This window comes from Canis lupus, chromosome 34 (assembly GCF_003254725.2).
Source record: "Canis lupus dingo isolate Sandy chromosome 34, ASM325472v2, whole genome shotgun sequence".
NCBI lineage: Eukaryota > Metazoa > Chordata > Mammalia > Carnivora > Canidae > Canis > Canis lupus.
The window spans coordinates 32515425-32533477 of record NC_064276.1 but is presented as its reverse complement, the minus strand read 5'-3'; the positions used below and the strand labels follow the sequence as shown (position 1 = coordinate 32533477).

The 18053-nt window shown below is 38.2% G+C and overlaps 1 protein-coding gene across 1 annotated transcript in view; it reads left to right on the top strand.

The window, feature by feature from the left end:
• WDR49 (WD repeat domain 49) overlaps positions 1-18053 on the top strand; it is a 124885-nt gene that overhangs the window by 49664 nt on the left and 57168 nt on the right. The window contains exon 7 of the mRNA XM_025425482.3: positions 3220-3453. Within this exon, the coding sequence (XP_025281267.3) occupies positions 3220-3453 (234 nt within the window). The remainder of the gene's footprint in view (positions 1-3219; positions 3454-18053) is intronic.

The window sequence follows — 18053 nt, the reverse complement described above, 5'->3', positions numbered from 1 at the left end:
TTTAAGAACCAGAATAAGTTCTTCCATAAAAAATTCTTGCCAAAAACACCCCAGTTTACTTCATGGGTATATATTCTTGGGGTTAGAAGGATTGGTAATGCTGTTTACTGGCAGGGGTCGACTAGGTCATTTTAAGTTTGTTATAATTGTTGTAGATGGAGAGGTTATCCTAAACATCAAACATAATTATTTCTACAAGATGTTTGAAAAAGTTTCATTAAGTGTCATTGTGGATTGTTTGATATCTGCAATTGGGTGATTAACCATGTAGAAGTGAGGCACATTTTTCTGGAGTTCTGTATTCTTGGACTTTATCATAGCTATTGAGCTCTATCAATGAGCTAGATAAAGACATAGTCATTATGTGAGCCACAGTCTTCAACAAATTCCCAAAATAGTTGTTGAAACTCTACTATGTCTCATGAGATATGTGGACAAATCAGGAAGGAACCGTCAATATCATTGAATTAGGATTCAAAATTATATTGTCATACTTTGTCTACTTTTGAATCAAAAGTAGAAAAAAATCCTAGTCTTGGTTTAATTATGGCATTTTTGAAGGTAGGATGGTAGACATCTGGCTTGATTATTTGTTCACAGGATTAAGATTTAGAGTTTTGCACAGTTGGAACCTCAAGGTAAGCAAAATTCATGATGGAGTGACTTAATCATAATGCAAAAAATAAGTGGTTTGAAGAAGTCATAGAACCCCTAACAATGGTTAGAATACACCCGAAATATTGACCCATTCTGAGCACCATGCTTAACATGGGTCCTTGAGGACCTTCAAGTGTTCATCTTACATTTTGATGAGTAGGAAGATATTGTTTTAAATTGATAATGCAGTAATTAGTGTATAAGTATTTTATTGTAACGTATCACAACTAATAGGCCTATAAAAAAAAGTTTAGATTGAGAGGAATAAAAAGGGAGAAAAAAATGTGAGTAACCTCTTTTCTTTCAAAGAAGAGAATCATTTGATCAATGTATATGTTATGTATATTAGAGAGATTGTATTACTTTTCAATTGCTAATGTGGCAATATGTACACATGTACATACACACATACACACGTACACACACTGCTATTATTTGATGTTATGGAGAAACCTATAACTCAGGAAGGTTAAAGAAGGTTGTCTCCAAATAAATAAAAATAATTAAAAAAAGGCTGTCTCTGAGGAGTAGGACTTGGGATTGAGAGGGGTGGGTTGAGAATGGAGCCCTCCAGGACTATTGGATTTTATTTTATTTACTTTTTATTTTTTTATTTTTTATTTTTTTGACTATTGGATTTTAGACCATGGACATATCCAACTATGGTTTTAAAAGTAAGAAACACTTGAAAGATGATCCTCCCCTGGAGAGAACATGCAAACAGAGTGAGAGAATTGAGAGCTTGCCATGGTGGAGTGAGTTCTGATGGTGAGATGAAGGAACTGGGATCATTTACCCTGGACCAGAGGTAGAAGAAGAGGAAAAGAGAGTAGAACCAAAAGGCAGAAGAATATGTCTTTGGCTAGCCATACTTAATTACCATAGGGATTTCTATCTTGTGCATTCCCAAGATCTGCACATATGTATGAGAGCTGTGTCTATGTACCCAAAGAAATTACATAGAAAATCATGTGTGTGTGTGTGTGTGTGTGTGTGTGTGTGTGTGTGTGTACACATTTAGGAAGAGGGGGTAGACCATCATTTTGGAATATTTTATTTTCCCAAAAGAGTGTATGATTTAAAATACAATAAGAACTACAGGGCAGTCTGCCTTCTAGACTAATAAATGCTCATTTAATCAGGGACTACTTTTTATAGATAATTGAGAAATAATTCTTACATTGGATAAGATAGACTAGTTTATTTGAAAGAACCTCTTCTGCTCTTAGGTCTTAATATTTGGGCAATGAAAAAATAATAGAATGCATTTAATAATAAAAATATTTATTGAACAGTTATTACATGCTGGTCATCATGCTACATGCTTGACATGGGGTCTGGTTCAGTCTTCATAGTGCTGGATGGAATAGATACTACATCAAAACCTCAGAGAGACAAACTCGCTAGAGATTGCCCTATGTTAAGGGACAGAACCAAGATTAGAACTCAAAACATCTAGCCTAGAGCTTGCCCCTAGCATCTTTGGAGGGATTTCGCACTGTCTGGATTTGGCTCTCCCTCGCGGGCCCATGTTAATTTTGTACCATGACTGATAGTGGCAACACGTGCACCTGCAGAGCAGTTCTTCCTATTTTCTTCAGTGCTTGTCTCATTCCATCCGCATGTCATTTTTGTGTCTTGGTTGCCTGCGTTTGAATAAGAATCTAATGTCTAAACTTTATTTGAGCTTGGTTTCACTTAATACCAAGTCTTTTTATTTCACACAGACATAAATATATATGTATACATGTAATATGTATATAATATATTTTTATATGATGTAGTTATATAGGAATGTGTTTATGTAATATATATTAACTATATAGAGAGTATAATATATGATGTTACGTATATTAGAGAGATTGTATTACTTTTCGATTGCTAATGTGGCAATAACTACAAACCCAGTGGCTTAAAACCACACAGATATATCTGTGTTCTGTAGGCTAGAATTCCAGTATGGGGCTCACTGGGCTAAACTCAAGGTGTTGGCAGAGCACCTTCTTTCTGGAAGCTCTGGGGGAAAATCCCTTTCTTTGCCTTTTCCACCTTCATTGGCTCATGGCCCCCTTCCTCCAACTTCAAAGCCAGCAATACTAGATAGGGTCCTTCTCACATCCCATCAGTCTGATCTCCCTTCAGATTACGTTGGACTCACCCGTATCATCCAGGGTAATCTCTCCATCTCGGAGTCCTTAATGTATCACATCTGGAACAAACTTTTGCCCTGCAAAATAACCGATTCACACACTCCAGGGATGAGGATGTGGACATTTGGGGGGAGTATTATTTCATCTACCATGAGCACTGGCTAGAGACAGCACTCTTCAGGCGATTGAGACAAAACACAATCCTTCCCTGGGGAAGATTACAAGTGAGAAGACTTTTAAATGGGTAAGGGAAATACAAAAAAAGTATGTGCCATGACGAAAGTATGAACAATTATAGCACCGTGGAGGACCCAACTATCTGCCTGGGGTTGAGAGCGAACTAGAACGATTTTGGCTAAAAATCTACAATTATTCTTGACATGTTCATATGACTTGATCACTTTATATCCAGGTTTTGAGACTCTGGGATATTCAGCACCAGCTGTCCATCCAGAGGATAGCTTGTCCTTTCCCCAAAAGCCAGGACTTCAGATGTGTCTTCCACTTTGATGAGGCCCATGGACGGCTTTTCATCTCGTTTAATAACCAGCTCGCATTGTTGGCAATGAAGAGCGAGGCCAGGAGAAGGGCGAAGAGCCACAAGAAAGCAGTCACCTGCGTTCTTTACAATTCCGTCTTGAAACAGGTAATGATGCTTTTCTGTCCCTCTCCTGACAACTCCCCATGTCTAGAGGCTCATTTCCTTAATTCGATCCAAGGCAACTGAGGAAGAATGTAGAAAAAAAAAATTGTGGGGAAGAAATGATTGAAGAGCTGTGTGCTTTTCTGCAATAATGTGTGTTCAGGTGGATTTGAAGCGTGATTTCGTTTTCAGCCAGTGACCACAGCAGCACAGACAGTTATAGGGAATTACAATCTTCCAGCTAAAACAAACAAAACGTAATGCAATTGAACTTCTGTTTGTTACTCGCTGGTTTGGGTCGTGATGCCAAATGCAAGCAAACCTGGTTGTAAAATTCTATTTTATGAACACCATCCTCCTGTATCCCTGTGGAAAGTTCTGAAATATGCATGAAATGTAATTAGCAGAGATCCATTTTGCCAGCATATTTTACACCAGTGGCTCGCAGTGGCAGCCCGGAATGTATTCATAATAAAATGATTCAGTTAAATGTGGTGCCACTTGGTATGCAGCACGAGTGTTGTTTGTCTCCCCACCACTTTAATGACACTTTTGCAGCCTTTGCTTACGGGAGCGCTACCTGAATGTCAATGAAGAAGCCTGGCTCCTCTGGAGCAAAGATGCCTACCGGACCACAGGCCTTTGTAGGGGACAAGGAGGGTCTGCGTGTGGCATCAATAGAGGGAGAGGCGCTGGTGGAGGTTGGTCTGCTGCAATGATCCCTTCAGGACTGATTGTAACCACACAGTGGGAGCCCAGCAGAGAGCCAGTATCCAGCTTGTGGCCAATTAAACAGTAACTCCAACCCATTTTTTCCCCTTCCCTTCTGCAGAAGCTTCTGCGTTCACTCAGGAATGAGTAGTTCGGGGTTTTTTTTGTGCAAGGGGTGGAAAGTCCTTTGTTAGTAATGAGTAGTGAGTGTGTCATGTCACTACTCCAAACATTCTGCTTTCTGGCTATTTCTAGGAGATAAAAACCCTTGATGAAACAATCCATTTTGAATTCCATTTGGGGGGAACGCTCCCCCTGTGAATGTTTTACTGAACTTTATGAAGGCAACCAGTTAATTCAGCTCCCTGGTGGCTTCCGGAAGATGTATTGACCTCCAGGAGAACATTTTTGCAGATTGAGGTCTGCAGTTAAAGAGCCCAGCATGTATGTAGAGGACAAGATCCTATGTCGCCTGGCCATTAGATGAGTGGTATTCCACGAGGAATTCAGGAAATGGGATGCAGAGATGTGGAATCTTCCATTTGGGATACAAAGATAAGGCTAAGACAACGCGAGTATATGCAAGTGACAGGGAACCGTAGAATGTGCACATATGGTATGTGATGTAGGAAGGGTCCCTGTGCAATCAAGTTGGGTATTTGCACCTCTCCTTATTTTTGTTGTGAAGAGTATAAATAATTAAAAGCATTAATATGTATATATGAGGTACACAGTGCTGTTCATTTCATACCTAAGTGGTCCCCAACTATCAGTGGCTAAGCTATAGAGAAAAGCTTTAACAATGTATTACGTTTATAACTATCAAAACATATTGCAGTTAAGGACAAAGAAAACCAAATCACCCACGGTGCCATCCGCCAGTGATAATTGATCATTTCAGAGTAATTAGACAAAGCAAGTAAAATGGTTTTGAACAAGTTGCAGGTGCCAGGAATGAGGAAGCAGATTCATACACTTTAGTTTCTTCCTCCCGGGAGCTCAAGGAGACTCAGGGCCTGGCTGTCTTCTTGGTGATCGTCGCCGGCAGGTGCCCGTTACACCTGGGGATGCAAGAAGGGGAGGAAGGCAGACACCTTCCTAACTCACAAAGGAAAACTGGAATCCAGTGAAATGAAGTAGAGAGAAGGGCAGAGAGCTGTCCATGGTAGGTGGTCACTTCTGCCTGCGGCTGGGGTGGGGGACAGACTGGAGCCCTGAAGTCTCAGAATGGGACCCTCTAAGGGGAGAAGGAAGCAGTTCCACACTGAAGATAGACCATGAGCATCCTCAAAGAGGTTTGAGCACTCTCGAAAAAAAGTAGTACTTTTTTTTTTTTTAAGGTTTTATTTATTTATTCATGAGAGACACAGAGAGAGGCAGAGACACAGGCAGAGGGAGAAGCAGGCCTCATGCAGGGAGCCCAACGCAGGACTCGATCCCAGACCCCAGGATCACACCTGAGCCGAAGACAGCTGCTCAACCACTGAGCCCCCCAGGGGTCCCTCTTCCGGTGTTTCAAAGTACTCAGCAAATGTAGTTGTTGAGGCAGTAAAGGGAGCCGAGAACCAGATTGTGAATGTCGTTCGCTGAATATACCATGGCCTGGTCTTGGAAAAATAAAGCATGGACTTGAGGTCAAAACAGCAGTTTTCACATTGTTGTCTCAGACCCCTGGGGGGACTCAGATTCTTTCAGAGAATCTATAAGATCAAAACTGTTTTCATCATATTATTAATTTTTTGCTTTCTTTTGTCGCTCTTACGGTCTCAGGAGTGTACAGGGAGTTTTCTAGGGGCCACATGACTGCTGATGACCTCATTGCTCTAATGGCTAGAGGAATGTTTGCTTTTATATGCTTGTGTCTTAACAGTTGCTTGGTTTAAATTTCCAGTGTGGTAGATGCATAGTATCTTTGTCTTGGCCTCTCTCTCTTTCTCTCTTGATCTCCCCTACATAAATGGAAGCTGTTTGGATTCCTTAATAATTTTTAAGAGCATAAAGGAATCCCAAGGTCAAAAGTTTTGAGAAATGCTGAGTTAGTTAGATCAGAGTTCAGATGTTGGGCAGATAGCTTGTCATGTCTAAGCTTCAGTGTATTGACTGTTAAATATGCGTGTGTGTGTGTGTGTGTGTGTGTGTGTGTGTGTGTGTGGTAGTGGGAGGTGGAGAGCAGAGACACGTAAAGGGTAACAACACGGATCTCCCCAGCATGACCTTCTGTGGCCTGCCTTTGGAAGCAGCCCTCCTTCCTCCCCCACAGTCAGCCCCAGCCAGGCTCCCCCTCTGGGGAGGGGTATCCTCCCACCATACCTCTCAGGTTACATGTTGGTGCTCTATGGCACTTTTTTCTTCTTAACTTCTTGGTATCCCTTAATCTTCATTTCCTTCCTTCCTTCCTTCCTTCCTTCCTTCCTTCCTTCCTTCCTTCCTTCCTCCCTTCCTTCCTTCCTTTTTAAAATTTTTATTTTATTTTAATTTTTTATTTATTCATGAGAGACACACAGAGAGAGGCAGAGACACAGGCAGAGGGAGAAGCAGGCTCCCTCTGGGGAGCCTGAAGTGGGACTTGATCCCAAGACACTGGGATCACAGTCTGAGCCAAAGGCAGATCCTCAGCCACTGAGCACCCCAGCCCCCCCTCTTCTTAACCTTCATTTGCACCTTGTATCATGTGAAAGCATGTACTAGGAAGAGTGAGGATGGTGGCAGGGACCCCGAATTGGGCTTTGTCCAGGAATGCCCCCTTCAGATGAGGTAGTTGTTTATCCTGCTCCTTCTCTCCTCAGCCCTTGCAGCTCCTGCTCATAAATAGTCCTGGAGCTCATCTGTCATCCTCTCAGCTCTCCAAGTCTCCAAGGACAAGCCACACTTACCCCCCCACCCTTTCAGAGTATTGCTCACATTTCTAGGTGTTTTCCAGGCAGACACGAACTCCCATTTTTCTCTCCTCCTATGTTTTTGGTGTAAGGGCAAGATCCTTGTTTTCTGCTTCTGTATTTTCCTACAACCCTTTGGCCTCTGCTGAATAGCAAGTGCACGCTCGATTGCTAGGTTTGGTGACTTATCACCACTTCCCATTCCATGTTCAAAAGGAATCTGTGCTTTTTTGGTCCACTGGCACTTGCTCTGTGGTTATGTGGTTTGGTGTCTTTTGAGTAGAATTTATCTTTGTCTGAGTTTAATGAAAACCTCTTTTTCTGTTGTTGTCATTTTAACGTGTTGCCGACGCTTTGTTATTATTTCATTCTGTTTGGGCTTCAGTGGAGACCTAATATAATCCCTGTATAAAAGCAACTTGGTGCAGTCTGTGACTTTTCTTTATCTTCCTGCCTTTTGGTGGATCCTCGCACCCTAATCTAAAAAAAGTGATGTTAAGCCCCACAAAATCTTTTAAAAGAAACCACATGCTTTCCTTCACCCGGCAATGTGTGCCCTCACAGCTAGCAGGAGAACAAGTTGGGACAGGATGAAGGAGTCCCTGGAATGCCTAATTTTGAAAGAATCAAAGTAACTCAATATCCTGGAGGCAGTTTTAATGAACTGTCTGCACAGAGTTCTTAAATGAAGCTTTTATTAAAAACCATGAAGGTTAAGAAACTTTTAAAAAATATATTTGTAGGTACCATATAAACTGGAATAGATAAAATTTCTGAGTCATCACTGGGGCTCTCATCCTAATGATGTGGGTTTAGGTGTTTCTGTAAAATAGGTAATGTTTCAGTTTGCCTTGCATCTAAGACATACTTATAGTCAAGCTAGACATTCAGGCATCATCACATTTGGGCAGATAATGATATTAACCATTTTTATTATTTAAATAACTTATCTTTGTGAAACACCACGTGCTTATTATAAGACATGAAAACAATGCAGTAAGCTCAAATAAGGAACTAAATATTGAGGAAATATCATCAGCATTTCCTAAATATCTCTCTGTGCATAGACAATTTTGTATAAATATGGTTCCGCAAACTTATTTTTCATTTTATAATATATTGGAATATATTTCCTTAGATGTAGCTCTACTTCATCATTTTTAAAAAGCAGCACAGTAACCCATTGTAGACGCGTATCATAATTTACCGATCCATTTGCCTTGATGAGAATTTTGCTATTATGAATTCTTTTGTGCATAAATATATTCAGACTCATGACTTTATCTCTCTAGGGTGAAATCTTAGGAATGTATTTCTAGGTTAAAATATATGCATATTAGATAATTCGATACACAAATTGCCTCCCAGAACCTCACTATTTTGCCCAATCTCTAGAAGTAAACATATTAATCATATGCATGGTATATAAGGAGCCACGTCAGCGGCTGCCTGGCTGCCTCCAGCAGGACCCCTGCCTGAGGCCATCGATGAGGTTCCTTCCCATAATCCGGCACGGGATGTTGATTTTGGAATTTTGAAGACTAGACCTTCTCCACGTTAGCCACGGTGGTGCTGTTTCTTGAGGACCAACTCTCACACTATCACAGCAAACATAAAGCCAGACCACTCATTAAAAATGGGGCTGGCCTAGAATTTTTTCAGTGACGCTGCATCTCTTGTCCTCTCTTCTATATCCATTTTTGGGGAAATTGAGCTATCTAACCAATTCAGTTGGTAGTTCCCTGGGTAATTGTAAATCTGGGCAAAGGGAAGTGGACAAGCTTGAGGGAAATCTGTGTCCACCTTTCAAGACATTATACCTCTTTACTGCTTGTATTTAGGGCAAAATCAATGAGTTTCTCTTTTGAACAGAACTGGATGAGCACTAATGAAAACTTTCTCCTTGCTGCCCTATTTGCTGGGCTCCAAGTGGCTTTCCTTTTATTAACACGCCTTTTCTTCAGTGGTCAGCTTGAGGCTGTACTTGGTTACATGTCAGTCCTGAGGCCGTGAGCTCTGGTCACTTGTTGGAGATGTGGGAGGTGCCCTGGTCTTAAGGCTTCTCCAAAGCATACACAATGCACACATGTATGCACACACTTATTTAAATGTGATTAACTTGGAAGGAATAAGGCATTTCAATGTTACAAAAGATAAAAGAGGGGCACCTGGGTGGCTCAGGTGGTTAAGGGTTTACTTTCTGGTCATGATGCCAGGGTCCTGGGATGGAGCCCGTGTCGGGCTATCTGCTCAGCAGAGAGTCTGTTTCTCCTTCTCCCTCTGCCTCTTCTTGGGCTTATATTCTCTCTTACTGTCCCTTTTGAATAAGTAAATAAAAATCTTAAAAAAAAAAAACTCAAAAGGACAAAAGGGCATACAGTGAAAACTTCCTCTTATTGCTTCTATTTACTCAGCTTTCATCACTGGAGGCAACCAGTTTTATGACTTTCAGGATCACCCTTTCTGCAATGCAGACAATGTCTTTTGCAGAGCAGATTTTTTTTTTTTAAATTTCAGGGCTATTCTATTCATACAGAGGTACATATGCATATTCACTTTTAAATTATGGGTGTGTATAATTCTTGATACTTAAGAATTGGTATTATTTTAAATGCTTTTTACACCAATGATAGAACATTATGCACAGAAACACTGTTCTGTATATTGATTTTTTTATCTAACAATCTGGCCTAGAGATCATCTTATTACCTAGAATATCCTCTTTCTTTTTTATAGCTGCGCAGTATTCCATTACGTGGGTGTACCAAAGTTTATTAGACAGCTCTTATGGACATTTAGATTGATTTCAGCATTTTATATTACAAATAATGTAGTAGTTTTTAACCTTGAGCGCACAACTTTTAGCATGAGTGAGGGAATACCTGTAGAATCAATTCCTAGAACTGAAATGATCTCATCGAGAGTATTTATGTCCGTAACCTTGATGGATATTGTCAAATATTCTCCATAAAAGCCACGTGAAATCCAACAGAAGAGTAGGAGAGGACCTTTTCCTCAGCTTCTCTCATCATCACAGTCTCATTTTTTTTTTTTTTTAAGAATCTGGTTTTTTTAAGAGCACTTTTAGGTCTATAGCAAAATTGAGTAGAAAGTGCAGAAGTACCCCATATACCCTCTGTCCTCGCACATGCATCCCCTTCCCCATTATCCACACCCCCTACCAGAGTGGTACATTTGTTGCAGTTGATGAACCTATATTGACATATCGTTGTCACTAAATGTAACTACAGTTTACATTAGGGTCAATCTTAATGTGATACATTCAATGAGTTCAGACAAATGTATAATCACATGTATCCACCATTATAGCATACTGGCTTTTCAGATTGGTTTTTTATCACTCAGTAATATGTATTTATGTCTTCTTTCTATATTTTAATGGCTTGAGAGCTCATTTGAAAGAAATATCGAATGGTATTCCATTGTAAGGATGTGCCATCATTTATTTATCCATTCACCTCCTGAAGGACATCTTGGTTGCTTCCAATTATTGGCTATTAGGAATAAAGCACCTATAAACCTTCACGTATAGGCTTTTGTGTGGACATAAGTTTTTACTCCTTTGGGTATATATCAAGGAGCACAACTGCTGGATTGAATGGTAAGAATACATTTAGTTTTGTTTAAAAAAAAATCCAATTGCCTTCTACAGTGGCTGTACCAGTCTGCTTTCACATGAGCAATGGACGAATGTTCCTACTGCACTACATCCTCATCGCATTTGGTGTTGTCAGTGTCCCAGATTTAGGTTGTTCTGAGAGATGCATAGATCACATTATTTTACTTTGCATTTCCCCAATAATGTATAATGTGGAATATCCTTTCATATGCTTTTTTTTTTTTTGCCATTTATGTTCTTTGGTGAGGTGTCTGTTAAGGTCTTTGGACTATTTTTTTTTAAAGATTTTATTTTATTTATTCATGAGAGACACACAGAGAGAAGCAGAGACACAGGCAGACGCAGAAGCATGCTGTCTGCTGGGAGCCCGCTTTGGGACTCTTATTTTAGGATCTCAGATTCACGACTTGAGCCGAAGGCAGATGCTCAACCACTGAGCCACCCAAGTGCCCCATCTTTGGCCCATTTTTTAAAATTGGGTTGTTTTTTGTTGAATTTCAAGGGTTTTTTTTTTTGTATGTTTGGATTACATTGCTTCATCGTATGTGTCTTTTGAAAATAATATCTCCCAATTTGTGGCTTATCATTTCATTCTCTTGACAATGTCTTTTACAGTAGCAGAATTTTTTTTTATTAAATGAAGTCCAGCTTATCAATGATTTCTTTCAGGGACTATACCTTCCGTGTTTTGTTTAAAAAGTCACTGCCAAATCCAAGATCATTTAAATTTTCTCCTATATTTTTAGGTCTGTGATCCATTTTGCTAATTTGTGTGAAGGGTATAAGGTCTGTGTCTAGATTCATCTTTTCACCTGTTGGTGTCCAGTTGTTCCAGAACCACTTGTTGAAAGAAAAGACTATTCATTATTATATTGCTTGTGCTTCTTGGTGAAAGATCAGTTTACTCTATTTATGTGCATCTGTTTTGGGGGCTCTCTATTTGATATTATTGATCTAGTTGTTTATTCTTTTTTAAATATTTTACTTATTTATTCATGAGAGAGAGAGAGAGAGAGAGAGAGAGAGACAGACACAGGCAGAGGGAGAAGCAGGCTCCATCAAGGGAGCCCCATGTGGGACTCGATCTCAGGACCAGGATCACACCCTGGGCCAAAGACAGATGGTCAATCACTGAGCCACCCAGGCATCCCTAGTTGTTTATTCTTATGCCAATTTTACACTGTCTTGATTATTGCAGCTTTATGGTAAATCATGAAGTTGGTAGTGTCAGTCTTCCAATTTTGTTCTTTTCCTATAATATTTTGTTAGCTCATCTGGGTCTTTGGCCTCTTCATATGAAATTTAGAACTGGCTTGTCAATATCCACTAAATAACTTGCTGGGATTTTTATTTGCATTGCATGGGATCTATTGACTAATCTGGGGAGAATTGAGATCTTGACAACATTGAGTCTTCCTCTCCACAGAACATGGAATATCTCCATTTATTTAGTTTATACTTAATGTAAGTATTTAATTTCTGTAGATGCTAATGTAAATGCTATTACAATTTTATTTTCAGATTCTGCTTTTAATTGTTGTGCTATATAGGAAACTGACTTTTGTATATTAACCTTGTATCCTACAATCTTGCTACAATCACTTATTAGTTCTAGGAGTTTTTTGTTGATTCTTTCATATTTTCTACATAGAGAATCACACCATCTGCTAACAGAGTTTATTTCTTCCTTTCTAATATTTATAGCATTTATTTCCTTTACTCGTCTTACTGCATTAGGTAAAGTTTCTATATAATGTTGAAAAGGGGTGATGAGAGGGAACCTCCTTGCCTTGCACCTCATCTTAGTAGGGAAGTTTCACATTTCTTACCGTTAAGTACGATACTAGCTATAAGTTTTTTTTTTTTTTCTGAAAATACTCTATAAAGTGGAGGAAGTTCCCTTCTAGTTTACTGATAATTTTTTTTTTTATCATGAATCGGTGTTGGATTTTGTCAAATGCTTTTTCTGCATCTACTGATATGATCACAGGATTTTTCTTTTTTAGCCTATTCATGTGATAGATTGCATTAATTCATTTCTAAAGGTGAAGCAGCCTTGCATACCTGGGATAGATATCACTTGCTTATGCTGTATGATTCCTTTCTTGCACTGTTGGATTTGATTTACAATAGTTTTGTTAAATATTTTTATATCTATGTTCGTGAGTATCAGACTGTAATTTTTTCTGTAATGTCTTTATTTGGTTTTGGTATCAGGGTAATGTTGTCCTCATAGAATGAGTCAGGAAGTATTCCATCTGTTTGTATCCTCTAAACAAGATTGTAGTAAATTGGCATCATTTTTTCCTTAACTACTTCATAGTATTTACCAATGAACCCATACAGCCTGACACTTTCTGTTTTGGGACATTATTAACTATTGATTTATTTATTTTTTTTCATTGATACAGGCCTATTTGGACTTGTCTTATGTCTATTTCTTCTTGTGTGAGTTTGAGAAGATTGTGTCTTTAAATTGGCCAATTTCATCTAGGTTGTCAAATTTGTAGGCATAGAGTTTTTATTGTATTCCTCTATGATCCTTTTAATGTGTATGGTCTTTAGTGATGTCCTCTCTTTCATTTCTGATCTGAGTAATTTGTGTCTTCTCACTCTTTTTTTTTTTTTTCTTCTTCTTATTTAGCCTGGCAAGAATCTTATCAGTTTTATTGATCTTTTTAAAGTGACAGCTTTGGGTTTCATCAACTTTATTAATTCTTGAATTTCAGTTTCATTGGTTTCTGCTCTAATTTTAATTTTTTTCTTCTGCTTATTTTAATTGCATTAACTTTTCATTTTCTTTTCTAATATATGCATACATTTTCCTCTAATTTCTGCTTTCTCTGCATCTGAAACGTTTTTATTTGTATTTTCATTTTAGTTAATTTTAATTTTAAAAGATTTTATTTATTTTTAGAGAAAGAGTGTGAGTGAGGGGAGGGGCAGAAGGAGAGGCAGAAGCAGACTTCCCACTGAGCAGGGAGCCTGACCCAGGGCTCAATTCCAGGACCCTGAGATCATGACCTGAGCCAAAGGCAGATGCTTAACCAACTGAACCACCCAGACACACCTACATTTTAATTTAATTAAAAATATTTTAAAATTTCTCTTGAGAGTTTTTCTTTAACCTAAGTGTTATTTAGAAATATGCTGTTTAAAATCTCCAAGTAGGGATCCCTGGGTCGCGCAGCGGTTTGGCCCCTGCCTTTGTCCCAGGGCGCGATCCTGGAGACCCGGGATCGAATCCCACGTCGGGCTCCCGGTGCATGGAGCCTGCTTCTCCCTCTGCCTGTGTCTGCCTCTCTCTCTCTCTCTCTCTCTGTGACTATCATAAATAAAAATTAAAATTAAAAAAAATAAAATCTCCAAGTATTTTGGGATTTTTCCAGTTATCTTTCTGTTATTGATTTCTAGTTTAATTTCATTGTAGTCTAAGACCAGACATTGTATGATTTTTATTCTTTGAAATTTGTTAAAGTGTGTTTTATGCCCCCAAATATGGTTTATTTTGGTGGCTATTCTATACAAGCTTGAGAAAAATGTACATTTTGGTGTTTTTATATGAGGTAGTTTATTTTACATTTATATCCACTTGATTGATGATAATGTTTTTGAGTTCAGCTATATCATTACTGATTTTCTGCCTGATGGTCCTGTCCCTTTTTGATAGAAGAGTACTGAAATCTTCTACTATAAAGGTGGATTAATCTTTGCATTTCTACCAGTTTGCCTCATGTAGTTTGATGCAGTTGTTAGAGTCATACATATTAAGAATTGTTGTTTTCTTGGAGACTTGACTCTTTATCTGTATGCCCCTTTTCATTCCTAATAACTTTCTTGCTCTAAAGTCTGCTTTGTCTGGAATCAATATAGCTACCACTGCTCCCTTTTGATTCATGTTAGTAATGTATCTTTCTCCATTTTACTTTAAATCTGTGTTTTATATTTAAATTGGGTTTCTTTTATACAACATATAGTCAGGTCTTGGTTTTTGATCCAATCTGACAATCTGGCTTGATTTGTTCATTGAGCACATTGACATTCAATTGATATAGTTGGATTAATAGATTTCTTATTTGTGACTGTTTTCTACTGGTTGCCCTTGTTCTTTGTTCCTGTTTTATCTTCTACTGTTTTTCTGCCTTTTGTGGTTTTAATTGAGCATTTGAAACGATTCTATTTCCTCTCTCTTCTTAGCATATGACTTATATTTTGTTTTTAACGTTTTTTAAATGGTTGCCCTAGAGTTTTCAATATACATTTATAATGAATCCAAGTCCACTTTCAAATAACACTATATTAATTCACAGGTCATTTTATTACCTTACAATAACAAAATAATCTAATTCCTCCCTCTTTTTGCCTGTATCATTGCTGTCATTCATTTCCCTTATATATAAGCATATATCTGTATATAATCATATATGTATGCATAAGCATACATAATTGAATACATTGTTGGAATTATTGTTTTGATGTTAGATCAAGTAAGAATAAGAAAAACAGGAAAAATTCTTTCCATTATGTCCTTCCTTTTTCATGTAAATCCAGTTTCCTGACTTAAATTATTTTTTTTCTTACTAGAGAACTTCTTTTTAACATATTTTGAGGTCTACTAGCAACAAATTCCCTTAATTTTCGTTTGTCTGAGAAAGTCTATTTCTACTTGATTTTTAAAGTTGCTTTCACAGGGTACAGAATTCTAGGCTGGTGGGTTTTTTTCTCTTAACACTTTAAATATTTAATTCTACTCCCTTCTTGACTATATGTTTTCTAAGGAGAAGTCAAATATAATTCTTTTTTTTTTTACTTTAAAATTTTTATTTAAATTCAAGGAAATTAATGTATAGTGTAATATTGGTTTCAGAAGTAGAACTTAGTAATTCATCACTTACATACCACACCCAGTGCTCATCATATCAAGTACCTTTCTTAATTACTTATTTAGCCCATCCCCTACCCGCTTCCCTCCATCAACCTTCAGTTTGTTCTGTCCTTAAGAGTCTTATGGTTTACTTCCCTCTCTCTCTCTTTTTTTCCTTTCCACATGTTCATCTGTTTTGTTTCTTTTTTTAAAAGATATTTTATTTATTTATTCATGAGAGACACACAGAGAGAGGCAGAGATATAGGCAGAGGGAGAAGCAGGATCCTCACAGGCAGCCCGATGTGGGGCTTGATCCTGGGACTCTGGGATCACGCCCTGAGCCAAAGGCAGATACTCAACTGCTGAGCCACCCAGGCGTCCCTCATCTGTTTTGTTTCTTAAATTCCACAAATGAAATCATATGGTATTTGTCTTTCTCCGACTTATTTTGCTTAGTGTAATACACTCTAGGTCCATTCAATTCTTGCAAATGGTAAGATTTCATTATTTTTGATGACTGACTAATATTCCATTGTCTATATATACCACATCTTCTTTGTTCATTCATCAGGTGATGGACATTTTGGCTCTTTCCATAGTTTGGCTATTGTGATAATGCTGCTATGAACATTGGGGTGCATGTACCCCCTTTGAAGCTATATTTTTGTATCGTTTGGATAAACACCTAGTAGTACAATTGCTGGATCCTGGGGTAGTTCTATTTTTACTTTTTTGAGGAACTCCTTACTGTCTTCCAGAGTGGCTACACCAGGTCGCATTCCTAGTAATAGTGCAAGTCCCCTTTCTCAGCATCCTCACCAACATCTGTTGTTATCATGTTCAAATGTAATTCTTACCTTTGTTCCTTTGAAGTAAGTTATCTTTTTTATCTGGCTTCTCTCAAGATGTCATCATTGACTCTGATATGCCTGCATATCCTTATTTTTAGCATTTATCCTTCTTTGTGTCATGTGAGCTTTCTGGATCTGTGGTTTGGTACCTGTTACTAATTTGGGAAAATTCTCAGTAATTATTGTTTCAGGTATTTCTTCTATTCCTTTTATCCTTCTCCTATTAGTATTCTCATTGTGTGAATGTTATACTTTTTGTAGTTGTCCCACAGTTCTTGGATACTGTTTTGTTTTTTTTTTCCTCAGTCTTTGTCCTCTTTGCTTTTCAGTTTTTGAGGTTTTTACTGATATATTTTCAAGCTCAAAGATTCTTTCCTCAGCCATATTCAGTCTAGTATTAAGCCCATCAAAGGCATGCATGCTTCATTTATAAACTCTAGCATCTCTTTTTGGTTCTTTCTAAGGATTTCTATTGCTCTGCTTACATTACCCATCTCTTCTCACATGCTATCTTTACCCATTAGAGCCTTAGCATATTAATCATAGTTGTTTTAAATTTCTGATCTGATAATTCCAACATCCCTGCCATGCCTGAGTCTGATGCTTGCTATCTTTCTTCAAACTGTGTTTTTTAGTATGTTTTGTAATTTCTTCTTGATAGTGGGACATAAGGTACCAAGTAAGAACTCTGTAATATGCCTTTAGAAATGTGGCAGTGAGGGTGGTGGGGGTGGAGAAGCATTCTAGAGTACTAGCATTAGGTCATAGTCTTCTGTGAGCCTGTGTCTCTGGACTGTGAACTTCACATATGCTTTTTAAAAAAAGTTTTTATTACCTTTTTTTTCACATATGCTTCTCAGTTGTCCACCACACTTATGTCCAATAAGAAAGCTAGAGCCAGCTAGAATTTGGTACTTTCCTTCCTCAGATCAGTTAAGCATTGTTAAAACCCCAGCAGGTGAGGCCCTCATTAGTTTCTCCTGAGGGAAGACCTTGTTAGGAAGAACAGAATTACTCTAATGTGTTTTGAAATAGTTTCTTGCTCTCTGCCCTGGCCAGAAGCAGGAGGGGATATTTCTCCAATATTACAGTAAAATCCTGGTCGATAAAATGATAATACTGTCGAGGCCCCCCCTGACTGGCTCCCCTTGGCATTTTTAACTCTCAGACTTGTCCACTTTGAGCCTCCAGCAATTCATCAATTGTAGTTCTAGTTTTCCTCTCTTGGCGCTGCTTCCCGTGGACTTTCCAGTTCATGAGTTCCTGCTCTGGTAAATTGTAATTTTCTCTATTTGTCTGTTGATCTCTCCAATTCTGGGGGTAGCAATTTACCCTGCGACCTCATTTCTATTATTGATAAAATAAGAGTTGTCAATTTTTTTTTAGTTTGTTTAGATTTGTACTTATTAGTAGGATGGGTGACTTCTAAGCATGCAGGACCAGAACCTGGAGTCCAATGCAGTCTCAACTACTCTTTGATGTCCTGTTTTCTCAGTTATTTGTTTAGAATGAGGGAAGTGGTGAGGTTTTAGAGTCAGAGTTCCCCAAAACTTTGCATTGAGCAAGGGATTTTTAACTTTTCTAAACAAGAGTTTTCTTATCTATAAAATAGGGATTGCAATACCTCCCTTTTAGATTTTCTGTAAAGGACAAAAGATA